The sequence below is a fragment of the Helicoverpa zea genome, chromosome 27 (genome assembly GCF_022581195.2).
Source record: "Helicoverpa zea isolate HzStark_Cry1AcR chromosome 27, ilHelZeax1.1, whole genome shotgun sequence".
NCBI lineage: Eukaryota > Metazoa > Arthropoda > Insecta > Lepidoptera > Noctuidae > Helicoverpa > Helicoverpa zea.
Window position 1 is genome coordinate 4,241,196 of NC_061478.1, and position 24,114 is coordinate 4,265,309.

The 24,114-nt window shown below is 36.7% G+C and overlaps 2 protein-coding genes across 3 annotated transcripts in view; one reads left to right on the top strand and one right to left on the bottom strand.

Annotated features, from left to right (window-relative positions):
• LOC124643423 (serine proteinase stubble) overlaps window positions 1-14,003 on the bottom strand; it is a 51,496-nt gene extending 37,493 nt beyond the window's left edge. Inside the window, exons 1-3 of one of the 2 annotated variants that reach the window (XR_006985942.1) lie at window positions 13,867-13,989; window positions 13,434-13,609; window positions 12,638-13,199 (exon numbers count right to left, since the gene is read on the bottom strand). The gene's annotated coding sequence lies outside the window, so the exon portion shown is untranslated. Of the gene's footprint in view, window positions 1-12,637; window positions 13,200-13,433; window positions 13,610-13,866 lie in introns of those variants that run through there. The other variant, XM_047182409.1, reaches the window with a different exon arrangement.
• A 5,779-nt stretch (window positions 14,004-19,782) lies between these two features.
• Window positions 19,783-23,979, top strand: LOC124643460 (nucleolin-like). Its single transcript, XM_047182450.1, has 6 exons — window positions 19,783-19,937; window positions 20,653-20,930; window positions 21,786-22,168; window positions 22,601-22,720; window positions 23,069-23,167; window positions 23,477-23,979. The coding sequence occupies exons 1-6, from the start codon at window positions 19,933-19,935 to the stop codon at window positions 23,609-23,611; spliced, it is 1,020 nt and encodes a 339-aa protein (XP_047038406.1). The 5' UTR covers window positions 19,783-19,932; the 3' UTR covers window positions 23,612-23,979.
• Window positions 23,980-24,114: the final 135 nt, after the last annotated feature.

The window sequence follows — 24,114 nt, forward strand, 5'->3', positions numbered from 1 at the left end:
ATTAAAATGACCCAATTACATGTTCATGTATGTAAAACGAACATTCTTGGGTTATTGTGGCAATTAATTACAATCTATTCATGGTGCAAATGAAATACATTTTGTTACGTACAAAAGACATCAACGCGTTTCATTTGCTTAGGTTCAATTATGAAGATCATACAGCCTTACTACAAAAACTTAAACATCTGTTGAACGTCAAAACGGACTTTATTTCAACGTCTGATATTTTTTTAGACAAGTGTTCAACATATGTTTAAGATTTTGTGGTACCACAATGGATGTTTATACCAGTCTTACCAAGGGGTATTGGGTTGCCCGGGTAACTGGGTTGAGGAGGTCAGATAGACAGTCGCTCCTTGTAAAGCACTGGTACTCAGCTGCATCCAGTTAGACTGGGAGCCGACCCCAACATAGTTGGGAAAAGGCTAGGCAGATGATGAACTTTTCAGAAAAGTTAAGAAGTGAATGTAGTTATTTAATCAACTATACTTTTTGCAAACAAATATTTATTTATTTTTTCTTCTTCCTCAAAGTTTTAATTAAAAGCTTTCTCTACATAGAATACATTTATGTATATATAAAGTGATTTTCGATGTTACAGCCTGACAATGGTGAAAGTAGTTTGAGTAACTTGTGTTCTATTTAAGTTGGTTTTATGTTTCTTACAAGTGTGAATAGGATTTACTTTTAACTGTGAAATTAAGTTACACAATTTGTAAGTTATCTATCGTATCATAAGGTTCGTAGATATCGTATTGGAAAGCACGTTATATAAGTGGGTCAAGGAAGTCATTTGCACACTTTTGACAGTGTTTACGGGTAGTCAGCAGCCAGAAGCCAGAAGGTCTGACAACCACTATTATGCCTTCTATGTAAAATAATACTAAAGAAATGAGTAAAATCCAATGGTGGAATAGAATAAGCAAGCATAACATTTTTAAAGTGCTTATTTTGATCACTAATCTATGCATGTTCTGGGAACGTACCTAAAATTATGCTCAGTCACATTACAACCATAAACCAAGTCTTTTTTTTTCAATTTAAACACACAACCTTTTTCGCACGTCTACACCAAAGCCCATAGACAATCACCCCGCCATTAAAAACTTTCACACACATTTCTAACCTTTGCCGAACCGCCTAACGGTTCACTGAGCAGCTGACATACATACCAAACGCATGCCAAACACACCCTTATGTCTTTACTAATAAGAGCTATATAACTGTATAATTATCTTTGTTTGTAGTAAAAGATGTGTGGGAAAATCGACTTTATTGCCTTGTAAATAAGGGTGGTTTTGTGAGTATGTTGTGTGGGGAGATTACTGTGTCACTGCTTGGACTTTATACCTATTTGTTTTATAAGATTAGGTTAAGATTAAGATCCTTTAACTGCCGCATTGATCTAGTGGTCGACTGCGATGGGGTCCCGGGTTCGCTTCTTGAGTTGGACCGAATTCGCCTTGTATATCTTAATAAACATTTATAAAGCAGCCCGGAATCTGGAAGTAGGTGATTGATACAGCCGTACATCGGAGAGCACATAAATGTCGAGCCTGCTTGTGATCTCTCTCCGGTGGTGTCGGATTGCCGTCCCAACCCGCTATGAGAGTGAAGGAATAGAGAGTGCACCTGTGTCCAAGCAAATGCTTATCGATGCAGTTGATTACATATATGTATAACAATCATAAAAAATACTTGAAATGAAAGTGGTATATGTAGCAGGACAATATTATGATCAGATATGGCCGCATCTCCTTTTTCAGAAACCTGCCAAGTGACCCACTAATGTTGGAGAAAGTTTTGTAAACTTCCACTCGCTTAAGTTTTGCGAAAAAGGATTTTAAACGCAATACCACATTCCAACATTGTTCGAAATATTTAGGTATGTTTCAACAGTATTTCGGAAGAATCCCCGCTGTCTTTTGCACATCTTTAGCAGTCGTTACGGGTGGGTAACCAGAAGCCAGAAAGTCTTACAGCCAGACTCACAAAGGGGTGTTTGGCTGAGTAACTAGGTTGAGCAGACGTGGAGAGTCAGCTCCTTGTAAATCACTGATATTCAGCATCAGCCGATTGAACAACTACAATACATATGTAGTTGAAAAAGGCTATATAGAATCCTTTTTTAATCCCTCAACATAAAACGAGGGGTGTTGTGTTGCCCCTTTTTTTTGACGATGTCAAAAATCATCAAATGACCCCTCCCGCTGTGGGTTAGCATCGGTGAGGGAGTGTCAGACTCTTACTGACTAAAAACCGTCGTGTTCCGTTGTATGCCTTTTATGTACCAGGGCCGCGGTAACTCTTTCGAACAATCCCGCAGCCCAAGTGTCATAGCTTTTAACGGATGAAACAATATGGATGCGATATTTTCTAAGCACAGTTATAGATATTTTGGACAGTTGCTTTTTTAGCATTTGAACCGTAAAGGAATACATGTTGAAATCAAGAAAGCCTAGCCTTAGTCTCTTTAATCCTATCTCCAATACAATCGACTATATGCATCCCATAATTCTAAAAGCTATCGTTTGCAATTATCGAAGGCGATGGCTGAAGCGATAATCACAAGGAAACATAAGTTTAATTGTAGTGTCGCCGCAGACATTTTGATTTAGAACTAGCGAAGATTTCTTACTAAGATCGAGAGTTTATCTTAATGAATTATCGGAGAAAATACGGAAGGGATAAGAGTATAGAATCGAATGTATTTATGTAAAGAATTGAGTTTGTAGATATCTTTATATAGGGTGACTGCTAATTAGTGAGCTATAGTTTAACACATGGTTATGCTCATGATTACAAGCAACTTTCCCGAATAAACTTTTTATTAATTCTCATGTTTTTAATCACAAGAATTGACAAGAAACATCAGTAGGTGCGTGTTTAAGTTCAGTTTCAGACAGCTGTTTTGCCATTGTGATTAAATTAATGTGTTAAGCCCTTAGTCCATTCTCTTTGTATATAACATATTTTTAAAATTGGTACGATAGTTTTGGTGTGTTAGGGAGAGTTACTTTCGTATTTATAATATAAGTAAGGCTCATTATCAAAGAGGTTAACCATAAGCAACATACACTTAATTAAATAACCCATTAGAAAACATGCGACATTGAACTTTAAAACCATAAATATTGAGACGAAACTTATCTGAGGACAATTTGTAGGTGAGTTCATTGACCGATCAAAATTATGATTAATGATTTCCGATGATCTTTTGATATTATTTGACGAATTATTTAGCGATATTTTCAATGGATGTGAGTCATTCAAGATTTTAACAGTAATCAAAAGATAACAAGTATAGATAAATCAATTCTCCTTTGAAAGGAGGAAAACTATTGAATGATATACTTTCATATTTGGAGCTGATCTTCATGTGGGATGCAAGTTTAATAACCTAACAAGACCAAGATGAAATTGTTCGGCACTAGTGGCCGTGGGTTCGATTCCAAGTAGATACTCTTTATTTGAGTAAGGATATTAATAACTAAAAGTAAACCTATATTTACACTAAAAATACAGAAGACAATATACACTAAAAATACAGATGATAATATTGTAATTAGTTTAATTGCCTGTTTATTTGAACACGCTAATCTCGGAAACTATTGGTCCGATTTGAAACATTCTTAGTGTTAGATAGCCCATTTATCTATTAGAAAAGCCATAGGCTAATTTTTATTTAGATGTGCGAATTACCTAATTCCCACGGAAAGCAGGTAAAACCGTTGTAGGAAGCTAGTATATAATAAAGTCCGTTCTCAAATTCTGAAAAGGAAACTCCAAATTAATGGGCTTATTATATCAAAGCCATAATCATAGGTTCTCCACGACTGGTTAGTGCGGAAACCGCGAATATTAACCAAACAGACAAACAGTTAACTAAAAGTAGCTACCAAACTGCAGACTAAGCAGTCGGCCGATATTTTCTGCTAATTTAACTTAAGCGACATACGACTGATATCCAAATAAGATTTATCACGACTTAATTACCAATTTATCAAGACTTATTTATTTTCAATAAACGTTTTTATCCTTTTCTGAAATGAATCATATTGTCTGCAAATAAATTACGATTGCAATACGATTATAGAGCAGATTACTCTATAGACCTATGGCAGACCAATGGAATTTCATTGGAATACGATTGGTCTTATATAAGTTCCAGAATTCCCGCTAAGGTTAAAACTGCTATTAAGATTCAATTGTTATCCAGTTGTCACTAAATTACATTAGCGGATTCAAAGCCCCTGATGGTAAGCAATTTTTTTTTAATCTTTTTTCAAATCAAAGTTTTCATTCGGTCTGATACCAGCTAACTACCCTATCATTGTAATGTGCGTACCTACTACCATTCATCTTCATACTAATTTATGACCCCAAACTATCGGCCGACTAAAAGTTTGCAGTGTGCTTGTTCTCTAAAGTGGTGGCTCAAATTGTGAGTAACCGCTAAATTCTCATTGTATTCTAATGCGTGTGTTTATATGCATGAGATATAATATAGGTGTGTGTCCGGTCGATGGATTGTAATGATGGTAGATATCTGTTGATAAATGTTTTTGATCATATTGATAAGTTTAAGAAGGCAAAAGCTGTTTAATTGTTATTTTAAGACTAACTTCCGCCAGCGGCTTCGCCCGCGTGGTGTGTTGATAAAAAGTAGCCTATGTGTTAATCCAGGGTATCACCTATCTACATACCAAATTTCAATCAAATTGGTCTAGCCGTTTTTGCGTGATTGAATAACAAACATACATCCATACATTCTCACAAACTTTCACATTTATAATATAAGTAGGATTTATAATATAAGTAGGATATAAGTAGGATACATTAAGAAGTTTTTTAACACAATTCTCCTGTTAACCTTCCCTGTAGTCACTGTGTAATGTACCTACAGATGTTAAATTGATAAACTTACTAAACTCACTCGTAAAATAATAAGTAAGCAGTAACCAAACGCTATGCGCGATCTGATTGGTTGGCTGTCACGTGTCACTTCTCCGTCCTTCCTAAGCATTGCCTCTATGAACATTGACCAATCAGAGAGCAGTGTGTTATTTTACGTATTTCAAAGATCGTATATTTAAAAGAGTTTCTGTGATTGGTCGAACCATATAAAATCTTACGAATAGATATCCGTTAGTTTATAAATTTACCGTATGACGTCGGAAATTGATAAATTTACGAAAATGTGGACGTAAAATATTACAATTTATCTCCCGTTTAGAATCTTACGAAAGTTTATAAACTTCCTAGTAAATTGATAAACTTACGGATCTTGTTGTTGTTATTTTCCGGTGACATACACATATGATATTTACTGCTTTCACGCAAAAGCTAAGCTTTTACACCAAATATACAGGCTACTTTCTAAACATGTGGGTGAAACCGCGGGTGGTTTAATGCCGATTCCTGTCACTTAAATGATGTCCTCCTAGCCGATTATCGGCTACGGCGGCTGTTCTCATGTAAGGAGATTAGCCAACTGCGCAGGACATATTATAGTGCACAAGCATTTGCGCAGACACAGGTGCACTCACTATTCCTTCACTCTCATAGCCCGATGGGACGGCAATCCGACACGACCGGAAAGAGATCAGGCGCAGGACCGACATTTACGTGCTCTCCGATGCACGGGTGAATCAATCACCAACTTCCAGACTTCGGGCTGCTTTGTGAAAGTCTTCTAAAACCCACAAAGCGATTTCGGCCTGACTCGGGAATCGAACCCGAGACCTCGTGCTCAGCAGCCACACTTGCGACAACTAGACCAACGAGGCAGCCACTTAAATATCCGTTGTGTTACGATTGGATATTGAATTTTAGATATGAAGGTAATGTCAAATTGAAATCTCTAATGAGCAAATCAACAGATAAGTTATGAAAATCCGTTATTACTTATTGCAACAACTTAAAGGGCAGGTTAGGTCGTGTTTGTCAACTGATCTGCGAGGTTAAGCGCCGCTGGCCGTAGTCTTTCACGGTTGGTTGACTATATTAAATACCTCGAGACCCTTCTGCATTCAGTAGGTATGTGTTAAACAGTCAAAGTCCTCATTATTTTGTTAATTAATCGCCGTTTCTTGCAGTTTCTGGGGGAATGACTTAATGTCTTCGCGCTCCAGGATAAAAAGTAGCCTTTATTTTTGGTGTAAAAGCTATGTTTCTGTTAAGTTGCATGAAAAATCGTTCAGCTGTTTGCGCGAGAATAAGTAATAGTCATACACTCACAAACTTTCGCCTTTAAAATACTAGTGTGAGATAGTATTTTCTCACAATCGTAATACATATGAAAAGCAGTTTTTAGATAAATCTATTGTCTAAAAAAATATGATACAGAGAGGCATAACATACATAGCCTAGTTGGTTTTTAAATCATGTTATATAAAAAAAAAAATGAATTGCTGTTCGTAAGTCTGACTAAAACTCGAGTATGCCTGGACTGATTTTGCTTATTTTGGTTTTAAAATATTTTATAGGTCCAGGGAAGGTTTAAGCGATACGAAGTTCGTGGTGTCAGCTAGTAAACAATAAATAAATCACATCCAAAAGTCTTCAACAATTCTTCATATATATAAAACTGTATACCAACACAGAAAATAAGGTTAATTTACCTCACTATACGGGACAAGATCACTCATATATCAGTAGATCTCCCTTAGTTAGTGCTGTTCTGAATCTCGCACGATAATCGCAATCATAATACGGTATCGACACGCTCTGAATAACGACCAACTGTTACCGCAGTCATTAACGAAACTGATATACCTTCGTAATTATATCGAAACGAGATTTTATGGCCTGACTCCTCTAAGGCAAATAGGAGAAATTTTTAAACAACCGATAGAATTTCTCCGTGTGCCCAGCAGTGGGACGATAAAAAAGGCTGTAACAACAACAGAATATCTTCGTGTAGGGATATTAACAACTGAGTGGGCGGAAACGAGATTTTTAAGAATAACTAAATTCTATTGATTATTTCAGAACGTTGTGGTGTAGAAGCTACCTCTCTAGTATGAGTACCTATGTGACTTCGATTCCAGATCAGGCAAGGACCAATGCAACTTTTCTAAGTTTGTACGTAAGTACTTTTTAAGTAAGTATATCTTGGACACCAATGACTGAGTTTCGGAGGGCACGTTATACTGTAGGACCCGGCTGTCAGTGAACATCTTTGGTAGTCGTCACGGTTAGTGAGAAGCCAGCTAGTCTGACAACCAGTCTATCCAATAGGTATTGGGTGAATTGAGAGGATTAGACAGGCTGCTCTCTGTAGATACTCAAATTCATCCGGTTAAATCTAACCAATCGGAAAACGACCTCAACATGATTGGGAAAAGGCTTGGCAGATGATGAGATGATGATGACAAACACTGTGACTCATAATTTTTAACGATATGGGCCGCCAATTTTGATTACGCAGTTACGAAACTAAGATGGCCCTGAAAGTTTGAAGATAATGCATCTTACTATACATTGTGAAACTATAATTTACCAAAGTTGACGTGAGACGTATTTTTGCAATGCTAGTTTTTTTGCACTATGCTAGCAAACCAAATTAAAAACTCTAAAATTTATTTCTGCCAGCAGTTTTAGTTTCTGCGTGAAAACCCGATGGACAGATAGACAGAGTATACTTTCGTTAGATGAGATTTCGATAGATGTTGATTGAAACATTTATTCAAATTTGCTGTCCTGTTTAACTTTTATTATAGCAAACAGAAAGGTGATATCCTCCTAGCCGATTATCGGCCATCGACTTTGTCATATAATAAGATCTGCTAGCTGCGCAGGACATATTATAGCGCACAAGCATTTGCGCAGACACAGGTGCACTCACTATTCCTTTTTGAACATGTGATGCAGGTTAGCAATAGTTACATAAAATATCGATTTCACCCATAAAATGTAACGTTATGCGGGTGGGACATAACACGGGAAATATCATTGGAAAGTTAAATACCACGCATATAATATTTTATAACTTTACCATGCCAATAATATTTTGTAGCTGATACATTTTGTATTGCAAAAACATCGTAATATTTGTTTAGGGTGAAATCTTTGGATAACTCTAAAATTAAAATCGATGCTGTGTTCTGATCTTGGCAAACAGCACAGCTGACTCAGTAGATCTTTCGGTACCTATAACCTGAAAAGTTTTTTTTTTCTACGACAGATTACAATTTAAATGGCTTTATTCTAAGCCCAAAAAGTTTAAATAAATACATATCATTAATCATAATCATTATCATCATCATAATAAGGAAACTTTTCGTTTTTAATGAGGTCAAAAAATGCGTATATTTTTCCTTCAGATTACCGTTTAGATTGCTAAATTATGCCTTTATTTTTTTTACGGAAATAATATACCTACTTTATATCAACACAAAAGCTGCAGTTTAAAAACCGAGTTTACAACTTAAAAAACTAAGTTGCATTCCTTCTTACGCATGTACACTAAAAGTCACAATGATATCTTTTAAAAAACGTACAAAATAAACCTTATATGGGTTATTTTAAAATACTATATTCAGATAAGTTCATACCTTCCACCGAGGAAAGGCTGAACCAGTGTTAACGACCTTAAAACCTGCTATCTTCGCTTATCTTAAGAAAGTCAATTGAATTCTTGCAAACGGTATAAAACCTTCGCAGTGATATTACAGGCTGTATAATTAAACATCGCAGCTTTGTTTTTTTTTTTAATTCAAATGATGTTCTTTTTCGTAATGTGGTTCTAAATTTGAATTTTTTGGCGCCGAATAACAAGGAAGCATTTGTTTCTTTTTTTAATAGTTTTTACTTACGTTTTGTTTTTGCAGAGTAACTACAATATTCAGTTGTTTGATATCTTGTAGGGAGCTACAATTAATGTTTTGTTTGTCTACTCGTACAATCATATACTCGTAGTAATTAAAAAACTCATCATCATCAGCCTAGCCTTTACCAAAAAGTTGGGGTCGGCTTCCAGTCTTACCGGATGCAGCTGAGTACCAGTGTTTTACAAGGAGCGACTGCCTATCTGACCTTCTCAACCCAGTTACCCTAGCAACCGGGTAGTAATGACGAACTCTATTTAGCTAAAATACTTATTTTAGAACCGCTCTTCAAACTAGCGTAAAAACCATATTAAAAGCAATCAATTAAACAGCCTGTTACCCAAAAAAACTTCATTAAACCAACCATAGATTCCAAAAAGAAAGTAGCCGATATAAAACCTAGTACTAACTAATAATAATAAAAAAGAATGTCATAGTTTCTCGTGGCTACGAAATCGGTCAGCGGCGACGTCGCGGGTCGGAATCCGTACGGGACCGAGTTTCGATCATTTCACTGACCTACATTACGACAACGGAACGCAAAGACGTCACCTTGCCGAGATAACACATTTCTTTGTCCTTGAACACTGTTTACAGGAATAACTAAACGCAGTTTGGTAAAAAAAAGTTTTATGTGAGCTGAGGTATTCGTTAAGCTTAAAAATGTAGATAAATATTTTACATTTGCAATTTATTGAAGAAGAGTAATTTTAATACAGAATATCTATCTATAAGGCTGAATGAGAAACACCTCTGCCATACAAGTGCTGAGATAAAAAGTGATTTATAGTTTTGAAACGCGTTTCCTGCGAGCAGTAGTTAGCTACGGTCAAGAGGCTTTCCTTCGATAAACGAGTTGATTTTATTTCTCAAGTACGGAGCGGTAATAGGAAGAGCAACAACCTATGATTGCAGGGCCGTTATTCCCGATCGCCTCGACCGACCACTGATAAAACGTGAAAAAATAGATACTCTTTCAACCAGAACTCCTTTCTCACATAAAGGAGTCCACATTTAAAAAAGCAAAGTTCAAATTTCGAATTTGAAATTCCGAACGCGCAAAAACCTACTAATTAGTATTTTACAGCGGTCGTTGTCGAAAAAAAAACTCCTAAATTATGGCCGAGAAGTGAAATATTATAAGGGTCATTAGACGCAACGGTGCATTGAAATCAATTTTTTATATTCACCTGTTTAGCGGCCACCAAGACGAACTCTCACAATCACAGCGAACTCATTATCCACCGGCACTGAGGATTTAACAGTTATTCGTACTAAAAGCGATGATTAACAACTAAGACATTCGCTTCAAGCTTTGTTTCAAATAATTAAATAAAAAAAAAATAATGTAACTGATTAAAAAAATATAACTGACAGTTTCGCGTGCGCGCGCTTTTTATTGTAACTTTTTTTTGTTGGGTCGATGTCAGGCACAGGCGATCGTCGTGCAGCCTTGACCGCTACGCGACTGCGGTCTTACTGAACGAACCGTCTTGGTGCACGGAGCTTGTCCTCTCGAGGGGCCATGTAAACATCATTGCCATAGAGACACTTACCCACTTACATTGGAGATTTCTAGTTCACACCAATTTGTGGCACATAAACTGGTCCAAAAGCTAAATTCAATATGGCTGCGTGTATGTCTGAGTCGTATTTACTTTATAACTGTTTCAATTACCAGCCGGTTGTATAAACTGACCTAACAGGATATCTTTGCTGAGAAAAAGAAGCAAAAAGGTTAGGACCAGTCTTGTAACTACGCTACAATTATTGAAACCTCCACGGAGGTTTGCAATCACATCTGGCAACACAGCATGTAAATTACTTTCCAACAGTTAGTTTTCGCTCGGGTGCACCGATTCCGGTCAGCTTTTGAGTTTGTTTTTTGTCTCTTAGCTTTGAACAGGAAAGAAAGCTTATCTCTTATTGGTAATCTGTAATTGGTTAGGAATTTTTTGAATGCACTTGGTGACACGCAAGTCCTCCTTTTGCGTTAACTACTTACGAAGAAAAAAAAGTCAGCTGATAACCGCGAAAACAAAATACCGTTCTAATTGGTTCTAATTATGAATTACTGGCTTCCGTCAGCCGGTCACTCGCGGCCCGAGGGAACTACCTAATTCCCACGCCAGGATAAAAAGTATCCTGTAAGTTATTCTGATGTAGGGTAAGTCCGGGAGACTTGAACCCAGTGGCGTAGCGTGGGGGAGGCAGGGGGGGCAAATTCCCCGGGCGGCAGCTTTTAGGGGGCGGCAAAATTTACCCAATTAAAAAAAAAATGTTCGCAACTAGTATTTGCGCCGCTACATAAAACTGTCTTACAATAACAAAACATTAAACAAGAAAGTTGAAACTTTTTAAACTTAAAATTAATTATTGCCAAAATTTGGTAACACGTGACACTACATTTTACGTAATTTTGGTTTTGAGTCTTAAATAAAAAATAATTAAAATTTCGCGCTCGCTTCGCTCGCGTATTCAGAAACTGTATGCGCTTAATTTTGCATTTGTCAACAAACAAAAAGTTAAGTACGTTTGGGCTAAATTTTACGTAATATTTGGTTTAAGTTCGATAAAAATTTCGCGCTCGCTTCGCTCGCGTATTCAAAAACGATAAGCCATTATTTTTGCATCTGTCAACAAATAGAAAGTTAAGTACGTTTGGGCTAAATTTTACGTAATATTTGGTTTAAGTCCGATAAAAATTTCGCGCTCGCTTCGCTCGCGTATTCAGAAACTGTATGCGCTTAATTTTGCATTTGTCAACAAACAAAAAGTTAAGTACGTTTGGGCTAAATTTTACGTAATATTTGGTTTAAGTTCGATAAAAATTTCGCGCTCGCTTCGCTCGCGTATTCAAAAACGATAAGCCATTATTTTTGCATCTGTCAACAAATAGAAAGTTAAGTACGTTTGGGCTAAATTTTACGTAATATTTGGTTTAAGTCCGATAAAAATTTCGCGCTCGCTTTGCTCGCGCATTTGGAACTTTAAAGACTTCAAGAAATCAAGTAACAAAGATATAAAAGAAAAGTCTACTTGAGAACCTCCCCCTTCTGCCGGGGCTGCGGGTTGTTCGAAAGAGTTATGGCTGATTTACATTGAGTCAGTAACTGACGTCAGTCCACTGACAAGTCAGTGCTGACCCGGCACTGCCATCGTGTAAATTGATTGTGTCAGTACTGTACTGACTTCAAATCAATTTACACGATGGCAGTGCCGGGTCAGCACTGACTTGTCAGTGGACTGACGTCAGTTACTGACTCAATGTAAATCAGCCATTACCGCGGCTCTGGAACATAAAAGGCCTTCGACGGAACACGACGGTTTTTTTTTAGTCAGTAAGAGTCTAACACTCCCTCACCGCTGCTAACCCACAGCGGGAAGGGTCATTTGATAATTTTTAACGTCGATACAAAAAAAAATCCCTTTTTTTGAAGTCGGTTAAAAATGACAAACGGCCAGTAACACTTGTTAAAAAAAATACACGGGAAGGGGCGGCAGAATCGACAACTGCCCCGGGCGGCAGATACCCACGCTACGCCACTGCTTGAACCACTTTTAATATAAAATATCATAATTATTTGTTTATTGGGTTTAGAGAATCGATTATACACTTATGTGATGCCTCACTTTAGTAGGTATATTTGTGCTTAATTATATTGCTAATAGATGCACTAGTAAAATTTTATTGGCATTTTAGTAAAAAATGAAAGATGAGTCAAGTCTCCCTACCAACAGGGACACTTGAACCGAGGTATAGGGAGAGATGACCATATGATTTTTGTGGAAAATAAAAATCATTTTCGGCTTCAATCATAGTTTTAATATCTTGCCTTATGAGCCTCAACTTATATCTATCAAGAACTGTCCTAAAATTTGTGAAAAAATCTTCCACATTTTTTTTTATTAAAGCTGGTTGACCGAGACAAGCTGGTGGCTTCGGGGGTTCTTAAACTTATTTCTGGATTTCGGGAAAGAAAGCCTCGAAACCAATCTTTCCCAGCGGAGTTGTTCTTCGTCCAGCTCTCAGGAAACTTCTTTGAATTCACTGTCGCATATTCAAAAACCAACTGCATTGATTGTTTTCTTGTCAAACCATAATGCATTTTACTGCATGTCAACAAATAATTGACAAGAAGCTTTTCCTCGGCCGTTGTAAACACCTGTGATGCTTTATATTGACTATTTTTTTCTTCAAATTTATTAATTTTATCTTCATCTAATTTATATAGTAGTTCTATCTATGCCATATTTATTTTAAGTTTGTCGAATAGAAGGGCCGCCTTAATTTCATCTATGGCATTTTGCAATTCCATTTTTGTGTTTTTTTTTTCGTTTGCGAGCATTTTTAGGAGGCTTGTACTGAAAATGAAAAATGAAAATGAAAAAAGCGTTTATTCACAAAAATCAATGTCAATACAAACATTATTACTTCTACCAAACTGCATGACAGTTTAACGGCAGACGTAGCTCCCACAGTATCATGATTTTTTAGTCTACATAATTAGGTTTTACACTTTTTCACTTAAATTATAAATACTAATAATAAATCTATAGCTAAGCATGCAAATTAAATTCTGTTATTTTTTGACTCACAATATCCAGAAGGTATTTAAACAATTTGTTTTTGAATGATGCTTTGGTAAGACAGCTATTTTCTATGTCTGAAGGAAGGCTATTGACAAATGACGGAACAAGGTACTTTCTACAACGGCGCCCATAGTAATTATTACACATGGGCATAATAATAAAAGGCATCGTACAAGTTGGCACTGCAAATACAATAAATAATAATAAATTATATACAGACAGAAAAAAAATAAAATAAGTAGGTATAATTTCCCTGCACAGGGAGACATAAACCATTGAGCAAGTCTCCTGCGTCCACCCTGGTGCAACTCTCCCGCTCACACTAATTCCCCATTTAGATTATGACAAAGAAAAACCTTAGATCGTAGAGAAAAAACACTAAGCATACGTCAAACTACATTTGTTTGGCAATATAATAATAGCAACATACAATACGTACCTCAATAAATATGACAGCAATCACAAAACTACTTAAAACAAGAAAATACACTCCGCAGCAACAAAAACACTTTTTACATTGTCACTGACGAACTACACCACTAAGATGCAAAATGGCTGCATACTTATGATTGGCCTCTTGAGTGCGACCAATGCACGCTCGCGTTTCGTTCGCGATAAATTCAACTACAATTTTGAAAAGTGGTTCAACTCTCCCACCTGGGCAAGTCTCCCGGTTTTCCCCTATCTAGGTATAAGCTACATTACTGTCAAGTTTCATCAAAGCCATTCAGGGGCCCGATTCTCCTAATTTTACTTAAGCGACATACGATTCATGTTCGACTCGATTCGACTGAGATCCAATCCCGACTCGATTACGATTGAAGCGTATGTGGCATTCCGCTATTTTTTCTTTGAAATAAACGTTTTTATCCTTTTCTGTCATGCAATAATGAATCATTTTGTCTGCAAATGATTTACGATTGCAAAATGATTGTACAGCAAACTACCGTATAGACCAAAATCACCAAAATAGCAGACCAATCGCACACCAATCAAATGTCAATCGAATACGATTGGTCTTTTATTAGTAGCAGAATGCCCGATATGGTTAAAACTGCTATTGCGATCATATTGCGACTCGATTTCTATTCGATTTTGACATTATTAACTTAGTAGACAGTAGTTTTGCGTGTAAAAGGAAAAAACATCCATACACACAACTTTCGCGTTTATAATAGTACTGATCAAATCAGACTCAATGAATAACACAGAAGTGGCTTACAATTTTTATCATGGTTCATAAGATAGGTTCAGCCTGGTGGCAAATGGATGGACGGACAGAGGAGAACGAAGTTTATATTACCTATTCTAAACAAAAAACAGTCAAATATTTCAAAAGATGAGGCGTTACTAAACTCTATTAGAATAGATAGAATATTACAAGTCTACAGGGGCAAAGTAACTATGTGATGTGATTAATAAATAAATGTATGTATAAACCAGATTCCTCGCAAATCTAAGTCTAAATCTTACTTTACTATCGTGCTTGAGAGCTGACAAATTGATACTATTCTGGTTACTGTTGGCAAGAAGGAAAGAGGTAAAGTAGTCCTCATTGACAAATGGCATCCTCCCGGGTGGCCAATTAACTTGCCAAGAGATTTAATTTATATCAATGGAATCTGCTGGCTTGTGGTTTTAGTCAGTGTTTAGTATTTATATTCGAAGATTTTTATTTTCTTCCAAAAAGGCGGTTAATTTATTATAAAATAGACTTTCGAGTAAAAACAATATTGTAAAGATTATAGTGCTCTTAGGGCATATACACACCAAGATTTGTAAATAGCATGCTTTATCCTATAGAGCAGTTTGTTGCTGTTTCTATCGCTACGCAAGCGCATTTAAATTTATAGGGTACATGCGTACAAAAGCCTATTATAGTCTTGTGTCGCTAAAATGCGCGTCAACGTCACACACAGGTGTTAAAAAACGTGGTGTGATAAGCCCTTTCTTTTAGCGATGGCAAAAATCATCAAATGACCCCTCCCTCTGTGGGTAAGCAGCGGTGAGGGAGTGTCAGACTTTTACTGACTAAAAATCCATCGTGTTCCTTCGTAGGCTTTTTATGTAACAGGGCAACGGTAACTCTTTCGAACAATCCCGCAGTCCCGACAGAAGGCCTATAGGCTGCGTCTGACTCGCTTGTGTGTCGCTAAAATGCGCATCGACAGTTAAAAAGCGCGGTGTGAGCAGGTCCTTATTCGCATTTTTACAATCAATGGCGCAGGCAGAATTTTTGAATGCCTGCAACCTCCTTTGCGTCAAGATAATTTGAATACTGTTCACTGATGTAAGGAAAAATACTAATGCCAAAAATACAAATATTGATTTCGTTGAAGGAAAATACATTCTGAAATTAAGTAGGTTAAGAAATAAACCGACTAACACTAAAACCAAAATAAAATTATCGTATATTGAAATGTGTTAGACCGTTTTTCCTCCATTCTTATTTAAAATTAGTCTAACAGATTTAGAATGTTTAAACAACTGGCACCATACGAACCACTTTCACAAGTGTAATTTGGGAAAAAGTAGCCTAAAGATTTCTTCGATAAATGGTAAATGTAACATTGCATTTTCCTATTACAATGACACGTTTAAAACTTTTTTGATAGAGCTTAAAAGTCAGAAGAGTTCACAGTTCGCAGTGTGGAACAGAACGAAACTTTTATTAAACAGAATCACCCAAACGGGTACTCCTTTAATTTCTGCGTCGATCTGAATAATTATACCTACCTAAGATATCATTGTCTCGATCTTCTATACCTTATACCCTCTTCACGATATTTTAAGCACTCAAAGCTTCATCAGCTTTCTGGCTTATGTGTATGTATAGTATGTAGTTATATTAATAACTTACCATGGTGCTAATCGATCGTTTGTAAAAAGTGTCCCGACATAACTTATATCCTAAAACACACAACAAACAATGTCGGTCAACCAGTGGCGTAGCGTGGGAGGGGCAGGGGGGGGGGGGGAATTCCCCGGGCAGCAGCTTTTAGGGGGCGGCAAAATTTACCCAATTAAAAAAAATTGTTCGCAACTAGTATCTGCGCCGCTACATAAAACTGTCTAACAATAACAAAACATTAAACAAAAAAGTTGAAACTTTTTAAACTTAAAATTAATTATCAATTGTCAAAATTTGGTACTTAAAACACACGTGACACTACATTTTACGTAATTTTGGTTTTGAGTCTTAAATAAAAAATAATTAAAATTTCGCGCTCGCTTCGCTCGCGCATTCAGAATCTGTATGCGCTTAATTTTGCATTTGTCAACAAACAAAAAGTTAAGTACGTTTGGGATAAATTTTACAAAATATTTGGTTTAAGTCCGAGAAAAATTACGCGCTCGCTTCGCTCGCGCATTTGGAACTTTAAAGCCTTCAAGAAATCAAGTAACAAAGATATAAAAGAAAAGTCTACTTCAGAACCTCCCCCTTCTGCCGAGGCTGCGGGCTGTTCGAAAGAGTTACCGCGGCTATGGAATATAAAAGGCCTTCGACGGAACACGACGGTTTTTAGTCAGTAAGAGTCTGACACTCCCTCACCGCTGCTAACCCACAGCGGGAAGGGTCATTTGATGATTTTTAACGTCGATACAAAAAAAAAACCTTTTTTTGAAGTCGGTTAAAAATGACAAACGGCCAGTAACACTTGTTAAAAAAAATACACGGGAAGGGGCGGCAAAATCGACAACTGCCCCGGGCGGCAGATACCCACTACCCACGCTACGCCACTGCGGTCAACACCAAGTACCTCAAGACACTTCTGCTTATCTGCATATACCTATACCTTAATAAATGATCGACACTAAAATATTTAAAGTCTTATAAACAATTTTCTATTGTAAGATGCCTGTTCCTAGAATCTGGGGATGGGTGAACAAGGGTTGAAACGCATTTGTTCACCTCTATTCTGTGTAAGGGTGCTGTAAAAACAGCATCCATGCAAAGCAATCTAAGTTGGGGTCAGCTGGGCTACTGGGCGATTACCCATTAACCTATCTACTTAAGTAAACTGTCATAAGAGATCCTACTAACGAATATTTATTTAGCACGTGAGTCATTGACATCCTTATAGGGGTCCACTTTCGTAACATTTCTATCGAAAAGAAAGATCATAACAAACCTACTCATTTATCTTAAATATGTATAGGAAGCCGAATGACTCACGAATAACAGAATTATGTCTTTAACACCGTTTCATAACCAAACAGTCATCGTTTAAATATTTAAGGTAGGATACGACTTTTTAATTGCTGTTATTTTTGTGAGAAGATAGCAAGTAGAGACAACATGTAACGTCCGCCTCGTTGGTCTAGTGATCCATCAGTATTAGTGTATAATCTATGGTGATCCATAGTGATCAGTTGTGATCAGTGGGCGTCGCGTCGCGTCAACGTAACTGCGATGCATCGAGACTGTTTAGTCAATTTTCAAAGCTTAACTTTGAAAATTGTTGTAATTTGAAATTAAATGAAGGTTTTCATGAGAAATTGATTTGACGCTATAACAAACAAACCTTAGGAAATACACTTATGTACCTAATTCGTTATTCGTGGTAATACGGAAACATAAATGGCAAATAAATCAATAAAATAAATTAACTTCTGCCTTCGCCTGTGATTTTTAGTTTGGCGATTAACCCAATTATTCGGCAGCTAAATTCTGAATTTAACGTGTGGTATCTCGACGACGGGACCCTGGGAGGCAACAGAGATACTGTTCTTAATGACTTAGTTTTCCTAAAAGATAAATTCCACGACATTGGCCTCGACCTCAACCTTTCTAAATGTGAACTTTTTATACCCGACTCGATTGACAGACAGACTATTCTTCAAAATTTCCTCTCAATAGCTCCTGAAATTAAACCGATAGACCAAAGTTCTCTTTGCCTCCTTGGATCGCCTATACTGGAAGATTCATTTTCGGATTTTATTGAGAAGAAAATTCAAAATTTTAATAATGTTTCGGAAAGGCTACTCAAAATTAATATGCATGCAGCCATCACCATCATACGGTTCTGCTGTTTTGGACCAAAATTTACGTATAACTTGCGTGCTTCCCATTTATGGAAGCACACCAGCCTTTTGGACAAAATCGACGAAATTATACGACATACACTATCATCCATTTTAAATGTGGCCTTGGACGACAGAGCTTGGTCTCAAGCGACTCTTCCCATCCGTATGGGAGGACTTGGCGTCCGTAAAATTTCCAGTGTAAGTTTACCAGCCTTTATTTCCTCGGTCCATGGCACTGAGAAATTGATCAAGAAAATATTACCCACCACACTGGCCAATTTTGAGGTGCCAAGCCTGACTGAGGCTTTAAATGCTTGGAAAGTCGCATGCCCGAACACCGACTTACCCGCCAACCTGTCCTCCCAGAGACAGTGGGATGAGCCGCTCTGCAGAGTAATACGGAAAAGTTTAATCGATACGTCAATTACTTCTGCAGAGCGAGCGCGCCTACTGGCTGTGGGTGAATGGGAGTCGGGTCTATGGCTTCTTGCACTTCCGTCCTCAAACACAGGCACCATGTTTGATGACACCCCACCTTCAGACTCGTCGTTTGCCTCCGACTAGGTGCTCCATGCTGCTCTCCTCATCGCTGCCACTGCGGGGAAGCTGTCAACAGCCTCGGTCACCACGGCCTGTCGTGCAGCCGGAGTGCCGGCCGCATACCACGACATGCCAACATAAACGACGTGATCCGTCGCGCTCTTGTTGCCGTCGGCGTGCCAGCCGTACTCGAACCAAATGGCTTGGCACGCGACGTTGGCAAGAGACCAGACGGCATGTCGCTATTTCCGTGGAAGGTGGGTAGGACTTTAGTGTGGGACGCGACATGCGTCGACACTCTTGCGCCATCTCACCTTCCCGGAACTGCATGTTGTGCTGGCTCCGCCGCTGCACAAGCAGAGAACCTCAAGCGGCGCAAATATAGTAACCTTATAGGCAATTACATGTTTGAGCCGTTTGGGGTTGAAACTCTGGGGCCGTGGGGTCCGAGGGCGCACCTTCTTGCCAGGGATATTTCCCAGCGCCTGGTTGACACTTCCCGGGACCCAAAGGCTGGCTTTTCTTTCGCACAGAGGTTGAGCATTGCCATCCAACGTGGCAATGCTGCCAGTCTTTTGGGTACATTACCCAGTGACAGCGATGAGGAGCAATTTTTTGATGCACTGTATTAGTTTTAAGTTGTATATATATATATAAGTTTATTTTATTTTATTTTCAATTAATGTAAATATGTATATTGTGAATAAATAATAAATTAACTTCTGCCTTTGCAAACAAGCGTGATATTAATTTTGTTTCTAAACGAAATGACAGTTGTCTGCCATCCGTCATGTTATCTGTCATTCATCAAATTTAGACTGTCAAAAAACAAAACAAATCACAAACAGCAAAAAAATTGCCAGTTTTTCGGAAAACTACAATGAAATAAGTGAAAAACTTACACTAATTTACATAAACAGCGGCTGCTTGTTAAAATATGAAGTATGTATCGCATCTATTTCTATTAATATTCGAAATCTGTCTTAAAATGTTTGCACGTGTCACAATTTGAAAACCGCAAGTTGGATTCGAGTTTTCACTGCTTATTTACTCAAATAAGTTCGTAATTTAAAGATTAAAGCATATTTAAGACTGCATTAAATATTCATTTAAGTTAAAATAGCTACACCATAAATTATAAACTAAAAATTGTAAACAAAATATGCACGTGAATTTGTATCTATGGAGGTTAAACTAAAAATAGTAGACGTTAATTAGTACTTTTACTTACTTATACTTATGTATTAGTATTTTTACTTTTAACATTAGCAAAATAACTTAATGTATGTATCTCAATGTAATTGTATGAAATTTGTAATTTTCAAATTTATTTTTCAATTTTTTCTTTGGTTACTAATAGTCTAATCACGTCTCACTGTGATTGATGAGCATACCTTTAATTGATTTATTTACACAGGCCCTTTTTATGTACAACCTAACCTTTGAAAGTTATTGTGAATAAGTTGTTGGTGTGCCTTATATAAATAAATAAATGTATAAACTTTTGATGCAATTTTTTAATAATGTTACTAATTCATAGTAAGTGTACATAATATGTTTTATAACAATGTTTAATAGATGTTGTGTAAATGATCAATATTTCGTTTCTAAACTTATAATAAAAACATTATGTATTATATATATTTTTTATTTACAGAATGGATACATCAAAACGTTCAGCGTCACCCACTGCTACAAAACTGAAACGTAAAAGAAAGTCCAAAACCAAATTCACCACTTCGGAACAGAAAAACATTAAACTGGACACTACGGAAACCATAGCTACTATAAATCCATTAAAACCTTCGAAAACTGGACCGAAACCAAAACCGGTGGAAGAAACCAATGATAATGATAATGAAAAGTATCCGATATTAAATAACAAGGAACTGATAGATAGATTCCTTAAAGTACAGATGACTAATAATCAGAAAGGTATATTTTCTAATACTATCCATTTCCCACGGTTTCACCCATGTCCGAGGAGAACTTCTTCTCGTACCTGGATAAAATATAGCTTATGTTTATTGGGGATAGTGTAGCTACCCAAAATTTTAAAAGAAAATTTTAAATTTGTTCAGTAGTTTCGGAACCACAAACAAACAAAAAAATGTTTCCTCTTTATTATAATTAGTGTAGAAGTATAGATTCTAAAGCTAATCTCAGAAACTGCTGGACCAATTTGAAAATTTCTTTCAGTGCTTTTAAATGAATTAATGGAGAAAGACTGCAAGCAACTTTTTATCCGGATGCGTGGAGTAGGTTGGATACCGGTGAAACAACAGGCGGAAGGTAGTAGCTTTGAATGTTGAATTTCTTACTGAAAGTTTTATCAAAAAAAATACAGTTATAAGTATACATACACAGTAGCGTAGCAAAGTGATAGCATAGTCATCATCCTCCAAGCCTCTTTCCCAACTATGTTGGGGTCGGCTTCCAGTCTAACCGGATGTAGCTGAGTATCATTGCTTTACAAGGAGCGACTGCCCTATCTGACCCCCTCAACCCAGTTACCCGGACAACCCAATACCCCTTGGTTAGACAAAGTGATAGCATAGTAATTTCTAAATTTTTGACCACTGCCTATTGCTACGATGTTTATTTTTCAGTGATCATCCCTTAACACTTCCTTCCATATCCCTCATAATCCCTTAACTAAACCTCTTGTATGCCGCAAATTAAAGAACAATAGAAAATCAATTGTATTTCGCATGGATCTACACACAAGGGGTTATACTTGAAAAAAGAACATATCTGTTTCATTTAAAATTACATAACAAACTTTTACAGGTAGAATCCGTCAAGCCATAAGAGAATCACTGCAAGGTACGTCCAATGTGGTCGTACCAGAAATAATTCACAACAAAATCCAATCAATTCTCAAGGGATCCCCCAATCTTACCGATTCAGAACTGAGACGTATACGTATATTATACAATCTTCTTAAAACTGCATTGAAAGAAAAATCCTTGGCCGCTCCGAAAGCTAAGCCGGAAAAGGTAAAAAAAAATGTTGAAGAAGACACAAAGGCTAAAAAGATTGAAGATAAAGAAAAAGATAGCGTGAAGAAAGAGAAGACGGAGAAAAGAGAGCAGTTGGTTAAGAAAACTAAGGGTCCAAAGAGATATGTTGTGTTTTTAGGGAACTTGCCCCTTGATGTGGATAAGGAAAAGGTGAGCATAGATTAGAATGCAACAATTTTTTTTTATAAATACCTACCACTGAGAGAAAAAAGCATGAAAAGCACTAACATCATAACATGCACTCTAAAACATTGTATAAATATAATAATCTTTACAGTAGGCTACTAAATAGCAATCCCAACTTTTTTAAGCTGTGCTGTGCCCTACAGGGTCCATATTTTTTATTTTTTATGAAATGTACCACATGTATACAACATATAAAATGCCAACAAAGAATTCAGTATACCTGAAAACAGACTGAAAGTTTTGGCACTATAAATGAAGATTGAAACATTAACAACTGCTTTTCCATGTTTTTACTGGTATTTGAGCAATCATCTGGCACAAATTACATCACTTCTAACTCTTATTAATGTTGAGTTAAACTAAGTATATTCAACATAACTTTTTTCTTAACTACAGATAATAAACCACTTCTCGGAGATGAATGAACACATCATAGACATTCGCATTCCCAAAGCATTGGAAGGCAAGAAGAATGCCATCGCTTATTTGGAGCTTAGCAATGAACCTAGCTATGAGGTAAGATTTTCTGAAATTTTATACCAAACCAGCTTTATGCCAGCAGTTTCACCCGCATCCCACGAACCCAGATAAAAAGTAGCCTTGAGAAAGTAGTATTGAGAAACGATATTTCTCAATAAAAGAGCTATATGAAATTCAAAGATTTTGTCAAATCTCTCCAGCAATTCCTAAGATTAGCGTGATCAAGTAAACAAACTCAACTTAATAATATTAGTAAAGAAAGTGAGATTGTTTGTTGCGCTAAAACGGATGAACCAATTAGGATAAAATTTTGCATGAAGATGGATGGTATCTTTAAGAAAATGGGCGAATTCTTCTTGTTACTAATAATTATTTTATTTTCAGTTTGCATTATCGAAGCACCATTCAATGCTGGGCAATAAGCGAATAAATGTATTGTACACGGCACCGAAAAAAGGAAAAGTAACAAAAGCAGGTGCTAAGGTAAGTAATCACATTATTTGTTATTTAAATAAAAAAATACTAAGTTCAATATTAAATAAAATATATTCATAAAATCAGCAGGTCATCTGCCTAGACTTTCCCTAACTATGTTGGGGTTGGATACAGCTGAATTCGAGTGTTTTACATTGAGCGACTGCCTATCTGATATTTCTTAACCCATGATCATCATCTTTCTGCCCTTATCCCAATTTTATTTGGGATCGACGCAGCATGTTTTCTTCTCACCTACTCAATTCAAGGTAACTCCAAGAAATCCAAATAAATTAACCAAAAATATTTCTATTACAGAGCAAATCAGCCAAACTGATAGCCCTACAAAAGAAAGGCAAATTAGTAGGCAGCATACCTTTAGCGAAAAAACGCAGCCAACGCCGACTCAAAATGAAGCAAGCTCAAGCTAAATTAGCGGCAGAAAACGCTTAAAATTTAATAAAAAATATCAACATTGTAAATTCGTAATATAGTACTGTTATAACGAAAATATGAAGATTAATAATTATCTAAGAAACGCTATTATTACTTGTTTCTCCGTATCTGTATTGCGCATGGCTCGATTGATTATCGAAAATAAGAAAGAAAAACGCCCTCGGAATAAAGCAGCTCGCAAAACGAGTTAAAGGTTTTTTTTTTCTTTTAAAAGTATTAAAAAAATGCGGAAATTTTACAGTTTCGTGTTAAGAGTACTGTAATACGAATGAAAATGTTTTTATTTTTTGAATAAGCTTTAAAAAATGGTAAAATATTTTAACGTGTGCAACGCATACTTAAATACAATAAACCTGAAAACACAATTTTGTTGTTTTATTTTCTCCTGAAAAGTGAGTCTTTTTTTGCAAACTGGACCTAATCAAATCCACAGTCCAAGATATTCATGCTATGAACGGAAACCCCATACTATATAAGATTCCACTAGCCGTCCGTTTGTC